General features: G+C 38.2%; 1 protein-coding gene across 1 annotated transcript; it reads left to right on the top strand.

The window, feature by feature from the left end:
• Window positions 1-5,848: 5,848 nt before the first annotated feature.
• Window positions 5,849-6,889, top strand: LOC131299640 (uncharacterized). Its single transcript, XM_058325225.1, has one exon. The coding sequence runs from the start codon at window positions 5,849-5,851 to the stop codon at window positions 6,887-6,889; it is 1,041 nt and encodes a 346-aa protein (XP_058181208.1).
• The last annotated feature ends 2,062 nt before the right edge of the window (window positions 6,890-8,951 follow it).

Raw genomic sequence — 8,951 nt, forward strand, 5'->3', positions numbered from 1 at the left:
TTGGGTAAAAGTAAATTTTTTTACTTTTCCGATTCGTCTCGACGAGACGAAAGTAAAAAAAAATTGGAACAAAATGAACAAACGCTAAAAAAATTCAAATAAGGACAAAACTATAACTTTTAGAAAAAATTTAGTGAAACAACACCAAAGTTTATATCCACACATGGTTAAATATTGCAAAATACATTAATGATAGTTTTGACTAACCTGACAAATTTGTCTATATGAACATTTCGGCAAACATGGTGAATTTGCTACCTACGAACATTTTGATGAACATGATAAATTTTAAAACATAGAGTATCACAAACCTGAACAATATGTTACAAACATGATAAAAATAGGTTAGCAATGGGTTACAAACATGATAATATTTCGGAACAAAATCAATTACACCACGTATTCAAAGCTACCATGAAAATTGGGTTTAGAAAATCTAGTAGGATGTTTCTTCAAATCTGTCGTACATAGGATCTCTCTCTCTCTCTCTCTCTCTCTCTCTCTCTCTCTCTCTCTCTCTCTCTCTCTCTCTCTCTCTCTCTCTCTCTCTCCCCGAGATAGAGAGATTAACACAGTTTTGGGTTTTCAAGACTTGCTTCTCTAGCAAGAGAAATAGATACAATAACATATACAAAAACACATACAAAATACATATATATGGATACCGAAGGCCATGAATTCAAGCCAAAGGATGCCGAATTGGACAAAGACAAGGCCCAGATGATTTTCTAGAGGGACCGCTGCTACTCCTACGTACCGCGACTCGGGTCCCTCCGACTGGGGCCAGGCGAGGAAGGGCAATGGGTCAACACACTTACGAGGATTTGAGAGTGGATGGAGACTACAGCCAATCCGAAGTGGAAGACCTTCATACGAAGGTTCAATCGGAGCAGCAAGAGCGGCAGCGAGGGAGGAGGAATAATCAGGCACGGGAAAGGTGGAGAAAGGGTTATGGTTTTGGTCGGGGTTTTGGACGGCGGATAGGGAAGGGTAGGTGGAATGGCTGCTGCGACGTTGGGAAATTCATAATAAAGTTTAAGGGAGATATAGCCAAGAATCCCTCGTATTTACAGTTTTTTTGAGTTCAAGGACGTACAAACGACTTTTGCAATCAAATATAATGACAAATGTGCCATATAAAAGTGCCTAAAATCTTAGGGTGCTCTATATATGAAAGTGTCTAAAACCTTAAAGTGCTCTATGAAATTTCCTAAACTACTAAAATCCTATAATAGGAAAGTGCTTCCAAAAATGCTATGAAAGTATCTAAATCCTAAGGTACCTTACAACTATAGGGTACCCTACGTTTGTAGTGTACCCTTGGGTAGTTTTGTCCCTGAAAACATATTTTGATCTTATGGCTAAAAAACTCAAAAAGTTGAATAGTTCAATGAAAAACTGCTCGAATGAAGCACTTTTCTATCATTTTTTTTGTTAATTTCTTGTGGGACCCTTAAAATCATGTTCTAAACATATTGAACGGTTTGGATCATCGAAATTTGATCGAAAAAGAGGAGATCCGCACTTTACTAAAATAAAAAATCCCTTATGAGACCCTGACTAAATATATAATAAAGCATGTAATCAAAGTATATTCGTAACTCACCTTTGTAGCATGAACCCAAGCTAGCACACATATTAATTCTAATAGTTTACGTTAGAACCTGTTTTTGGTAAGAGGTGGTGGTGGCCGAGAGAGAGAGAGAGAGAGTGTGGGGGGGGGGGGGGGGGGGTTTCAAAACCGGCTCCAACAGCAGCTGTGTGAGGGCAACTAGCGATGGCGCGGTGGGTCGGGCTAATTATTTTAGCCAAAGAAGAAAGAGAAAAGTAGGAGAGGAAGGAGAGGGAGTGTTGAAAGAGAGAGTTTGTAGCAAGAAGGTGAAGACAGAATTAGTGCAAAATTCAATAGAAATGCCCCACCTCTACATTAGTGGCAGAGCTACCTTAGGGCCCGGGGTGGCCCCGGCCCCTTGGACAGCCTTTGAGCCCTTGAGTTTAAAATTTTTTATTTTGTATATACTTAATTTGAATGTTATTGATAATTATTCGTGTATAACTATTTATAATCTTAATAATTTTGGTTTGATTCGATAAAAAATCGGTTATTTTACATTCTTATTTCTCAATTTTTTTCATAAATAAAAAATAATCACGTTATTGGTGAAGTTACCTAAAGAAAAAAACAAAATGATTGGTATATTTTAATTGTATTAGGCTAGAATCATTTCAATATACAAATGTAATGTATTTAAAAAAATGATATTATAAGTATACATTCCGATAAAAAATATATGCCTATTACTTTGGGCTCCCTTGAGTCAAAATCCTGGCTCTGCCTGTAACGACTCGGAATTTTAATAAATGAAAATTTCGTTATTTATTGCAATTTCTTTTAATTACTTATTATTGCTTCTAAAATTTCTTTTAAATTTATATAATCCGTCATAATTAGATGTAAACCCTTAAAAATTATATTTCTTGACTAGAAGTCTTACATGACAAGTAGAATTCATTTTTAACCGACTAGTTGGAGGAATCGGACTACCAATTCACCTAATTACATTTTCCTAACCCTAATTGAACCTTTTTAACCATCTTTGAACCTTATGAACCCTCCTAACCCTAATTGAGCAATTAGGCCATTAGAGATAATTATTATATCCCATAACTAGTCATTCAAGCCCATCCCTACCTTCTTTATTTTTTTATCCATTGGTTAATAAATGCTAAGAAAATTCTTATCCCTTGGACAATAGAACATTTGACTTACCAATGTGTGTATAACTTTGACAAGACAAGTCATGGTCATCATTTAGCTTCCAAAAGAAGCAACATTAGCCATGCCATGCATGCAAACCTAAAGTTATAGCCTTAAGCCTAATTATTCTAGGGTTACTTTTCTAGAGAGAGAGGGAGAGAGAGAGGCTGAGAGTGAGAGGGAGAGGTGGAGTGTGTGCATGTGTTTTGGATACTTGCACAAGCTACCTATTAGCCTTAAGCCTATTTGCTACATGACAACCCATTCTAGGCTTCTTTAAACATAACTCTAGCCTTTGATTTTGTTCTTTCTTACAAGCAAGCCTTTCCTAGGACTAGACAAGTCAAAAACCCTTCATTATAACCTAAGGTATGGCCTAAAATAGGAAAGACAAGTGAGGAAAGGCTAGGATTTTGGTTAAAGACTTGATTTGACAAGTTCATGGAGCAAAATCATGGGAGAAAAGGGAAGAGAGAGGGCCGGCTAAGGAGGGGAGAGGGAGAGCCAAATTTTGCTATAAATAGCACCCCACACTCACCATTCAACTCACACCTTCCAATCCTCCAACTTCTCTCTAGAAAATCCTTGTGTTTTTACTTTGTTCTTACTTTGTTTTTGAGTGTTCTTGAGTTCTTCCTAAGATTTTCAAGAAACTCATCCCAAACCACCATTTCGATCCATAAAGTGTAGTAGTTTTAGTCACAAACTAGTTTCGAGAGAAACCTTTCTCTTTCGAAGCTATCGGAAGCTTACTGTAGGAAGTTATTCCGCCCGACCGTCAACTAACATTTCGTAGTCGTCACTATTGCCAAGAAGAAAGGTAGAGTCCCTTTGTCCACTAAACTCAACGTATAACATAGAAACGTATGTTGGAAAGTATAACGTAGAATCTTCTTATACTCTATCTTTAAGTATATAAGGTTATCTATCACCTATAAGGTTTGAAATGCATGATAGTTAGTAAACTTATTTTCGCTAATGGAAGTATGAGCATGTTGGAATAATCAACTTTTACTCTAGTAAACATATGTTGTATTGAATTTCCCACAAAGGAAGAAAGAACGGTTTTTCAAAAGATAAGACTTTATCGTTGAATAGAAGTATTCGTATTTTGATCTTTAGAATGATTATGAGCATGTATTATGAATTATTTGTATTACTTGCCTTGTTATAAAGCATAAGTGATTTTCACTCCAAAGGCGTCCGTACATGTGGCGTTATGCTTTAAGTGATGATTTGAGTATGATTAGTAATATAGAGTCGGATGATCTTACTAGTTTAGTTTCAAGATTTAAACGAATGATTTGTGATTACGTATGTGGCTTTTCCTACCGCGGAGTCATTGCATGAGAACGAGATACAGAAATCGAGAAAGTAGAAACATGGCACCTAGGGTGTGGTTAATGAATAAGGCGTGTTTTGGAAACGAGAAACGTTTTGGAAACCGCAATGTGGCCGGACGTGGTAGCCCATTGTGTGGAGTGTGTTTTGTGTGCCAATGGGAACCCGGTGCGGTAGAACCATTGTGAGGATACTCGGGAGACCGGAATGGCGGAACCGAGGTTGGGAGTGTGGCTTGGTTATCCGCGGAGAGGAGCTAATGTAAAGTGTGCCAATGGAAACCCGGTGCGGCGGAACCATTGTGAGGATACTCGGGAGACTGGAACGGCGGAACCGAGGTTGGATGTGTTAAAACGATTTTGGAAATGTTGATTTGGTTAATGAAAGGTGAAACCAATGACACGGTCTACGAGATGTCAGGTAGGAGAAACTCAGAAATCATAGACACCAACGTTAGTTGAATAGTGAATGCAGATGTATCATTGTTAGCTATTTTGTTAAAAATGCATGGAAATCATTAACTTGTGACCTACTGTTTGTAAGTTTAGGGTTAGTGGGTATGGGTTATTCTATTGAGCTTTTGTAGCTCATGGTGTTACCCTTTGGTGACCCTGACATATTATATTGGTAGCGACGCCGATATAATGTGTCAGATCTTGTAGATGAACATGGTGAATTCTATACCTTGGAAGCTTTTGGAGCCGAGGAGCTGGCCAGGATGGAGGAACAAGCGGAGCAGTAGATAGAAACCATAATTCCCCTTTGTTTTGTTGAATAAAAGTACTTTTGTTAAGTTCATGATGTAATATTGAGCCAGACTCTATTTAGTTTTTCAATGAAAATGTCTATTTAACGTTCCCAAAATTAGGGGCGTTACACTGCCACTGCTCTACACAATACACCTCACCAACCAATACATCTTTTTTATTGTCTCCAAGGGAATAAGTAAGTCCCTTATTTGTTTTCTTTATCCTTTGAATTGATGCAAATGAAAATTTGGATCAGTCCACCAACGGAAATAAAGAACAGCGGTGTTGCCACCGAAACTTCAAAATAGAAGATATTCTGTGTATTCGAGGTCCCAATCGATCGAGCTGTTCGGACTTCGTTCTGAAAAAATATCAAAAATTTATCATTGGTTAAAAAAATAATTTCAAGATTAACCACGGCGGCAAAGTTTTCAAAATAGAATTTGAAAAATACTATACCATTCACATTTGAAGGGCAAAAATTCGGGTTATCACAAGAAAAATTTAATATTTTGGGGGTGTGGTAGATTCATATGAAAATATTGTGGTAGAAATTTTTAGTAGCTTGGTACTTTGTCAATTACAGTTTGTGATTTCTTAAGGTTGTCTTTATCTACTACGTAGTATTTCCTTTTGTTTTTCTTGTAATAATATTCTGTTATTAATGAAATACTATTATTATTTTCTTTGCTTTTCAAAACCAAGTGATCATCAAAACCTAACCGAGGGTCACAACACACCCATACGATACAACGCAACGAAGCATCTTCGCACTTCCGTCTTGTCGGAACCGCGTCTTGCATTGCATTCCTAGAGAGAGAGTAGAGAGAGACAGACAGACAGACAGACTTATCGTACCCGCGCGCGCAAACTCCATCCATATATAATCTCCACGCCGCAAACAACCTATACTAATTAATCTACCCTACCGTCCCTTCATTTTCTCGGAGAATCCAATTCCCCGATCACTTTCCTGGAAAATATTCAAATTACTAGCACCATGTATATCGCGCAACAGAGATCTCACTTCCCCTCGTTCACCCCGTTCCGATCCTCAATGAAACGCTCTCTCCCCAACAACTTCGATCTCATCGCTCGTTCCTTCGACGACAACCTCCTCCGCCGTCTGAAACCCTTGACCCCAAACTCCCCCGATACGCCGTCGTTCAACTTCAGCCTCTCCTGGCTCTCTCAGGCCGTCGATTTCCTTTCCGCCACTCACGCCGAAGCGCACGCCCTCATCGCCAACCTCAGACCTTCTCCCCACGACTCAAAAACGTCGCCGTCTTACTTGGACGGGAGCCTCAAGATCCTCAACGCTTGCAATTCCATTTCTCACGAGATCGAACGGTTACGCCACCGCCACCTCGTCATCAACTTCGTTCTTCAACTTTTAGAGTTTTCCGTCGACGGCTACCGGTTACCGGCGTCGGAGAGACTCCGGAGGGCCAGGGACTTGCTCTCTGATCGGGAGAACAAGCCGTCGAGGAAACGGAGGACTCTAATTGATTCGAAGGTACCGGAGTCTTCGATCGAAGATCTGGTTCCGTCACGTGGCAAGATCTCGAGCGCGGGGGAGGTTGTTCGCCGCACGATCTGCGCCGTCGGTGTCGTGACGGCGTTCTTCGCAGGAGTCGCCGCGGCGGCCCTGAGCGGGGAGGATGCGGCGGCGATCGGGGTTCCGGCGGAGTTTGTGTGGGCCGAGTCATTGAGAGAGATCGGATCGGCGGTCGGAGTTCCGGCTGAGGTCAGGGACGTGGAGGAGCGCGTGAGGGTGCTGCGTGACGTCATCAACAAAGGGATCAAAGTCAAAGAAGACCAGGATGGGGGAGAAAATGTCGTCAAGGAGTTGGTGAACGCCGTGAAGGAGGTGGAAGCTGCGATGGGGAGGTTCTCTGACGGTTTGGACCGTTTGGCTGACGGTGTCAACGGCACGTTTCGTAGGGTTTTGTGTAGTAGGAATGGTATGTTAGAGAGGAGTATAGAAAAGGCGATGAAAGTTGTGATAAGAAAGAAACTCAAATGTAAGCAGCCAATGTGAAGTTTTTTTTATGTTTTGTGTTTTTTGTTTATTTAGTTAATGAAAAAAAGGAAAAATGAAATTCCAACTTAAAAGGTCCTATGCGAAATCCGTAATGTGTTCTCTTATGGAAATAGTCGAGTAGCAAGGGACTGACTGAGCTCACTCACGTCTAGTTTGAATTTCTGTAAATTGGGTTTGAGTTTTGGCTATTGATTCCCCCAACTACTACTCCCTCTCGAGGAAGTGATTGGGAGAATGGTTGAGCAGGGTGTCCCCCAAACAATAAGGGAGAATGGTTGAGCAGGGTGTCCCCAACATTATTGTTTGGGGATTAGTGGTTCAGCAGGATGTCCCTCTTATGCGTGAAAGTCATAAGAGGTAATAGAGTTTTTTTTCTTCTTTTTATCTCCTAAATTATGCACATTTTTTTAATTAGTTCCTAAAATATTAATTTGATGATTTCATCCTCTCAATTATCATACCGTTACCTACTTAGTCTAATAAATAACGAAAATTAGAAATTTGGATGGAAAATATTAGGTAAGGCACTGTTTGGACCCTGTAAAACAAATACTTGATTATGAGACCCTTAGGGATACTCCGTTCATCCCAATTTAATTGTCCATCGTTCTATTCTAACTGGCTAAAAAAACTAGTTATATTTTTAAATCCGTAATGAATTCAATATCGAATATGAATATTGCTTGATAGATCTCAATTAATTCTATAATACAATATTTCCGAAATCACCTAAAACATTATAAATTACAATATATAATCAATTAAAAAGTGGCACAAACTTTTAAAAAGGACAATTAAATTGGAACGGAGGGAGTAAAAATTAATTATAACTCTTTAGAATAAAATGATCAGAAAAATAAAATATTCGCACTGGTTCAAACAAATTGAAAATTTGAGCACTTAATTTTTTGACAATGTTCATATATTAGAATCTTTTGTGGCATTTTATAGAGACTAACATATACATATTTTTTTTTAAAAAGACTGAATTCTTTATATAGAATTTAGACTGTTTCTATATTAAAAATATGGTTAAAAATTAAGCGATCCAATTTTCAATTAGTGTGAACCAATGCGAAGAACTTATTTTTCTAATCATTTTATGCTAAAAGGTTATAGTTGATTTTTTTTCCTAGAGCTCTCATAATCAAGTATCTGCTATAAAAAGTCCCAAATAAAAAGCATATATTTAATTATGATAGTCCTAGAGATAAATATTAATTATGACTCTTTAGAATAATATGATTAGAAAAATAATATATCCGAACCGTTCTAAACGGATTGAAAATTCGAGCACTTAATTTTTTTAGGTTCATATACTAAAAAATATGGTTAAAAAATTAAATACTCCAATTTTCAATCTGTTGAAACCAGTGCAAAGGACTTATATTTCTGATCATTTTATTTTAAAGGATCATAATTAATTTTTATCTCTAACCCTCTCATAATCAAATATCTACTCTACAGGATCCCAAACAAGCCTTACATGACATTTCCCGTCCAAATTCCTAACTTCCGTTACCTATTTGACTAAGTAAGTAACGGTATGATAATCGAGGCAATGAAATCGTCAAATTGATAGTTTAAGGACTAAGTAAAGAAAATGTGCATAATTTGAGAGATAAGGGGGAAAAAAAAACTCGAGGTAATATCGGAAAAAAACCCGAGGGTTTTACATGTATATGAATCCCTCCAGTTCGTGTTGTAAACATGTATTTGCAGAAGTGTAGCCTTCCCAGTTCATGAACATGTAAACATTCCTGGAAAAATGCACTAACAATCTGCTACGAAACAGTTAATTTCACGTCCAATTTATCAGTAGAAATGTCTGATGCTCCACATGATCAACAACAATCGCAATTGCAGGAATTCAAATGGTATGAATATGAGAATCTAGAAACTGCAATTTCCACATTTCCAGACGACGATATACCCCACAATATGCAAAATGTGAAACTAAACACTACCCATTACGGGGTAAACAATCCAAAAGCCATGTCGATCAGAATTGACAAAGCTCACACATTGCATGTTATAAAAACACCTCATAGTTTCCGAT

The sequence above is a fragment of the Rhododendron vialii genome, chromosome 9a (genome assembly GCF_030253575.1).
Source record: "Rhododendron vialii isolate Sample 1 chromosome 9a, ASM3025357v1".
NCBI lineage: Eukaryota > Viridiplantae > Streptophyta > Magnoliopsida > Ericales > Ericaceae > Rhododendron > Rhododendron vialii.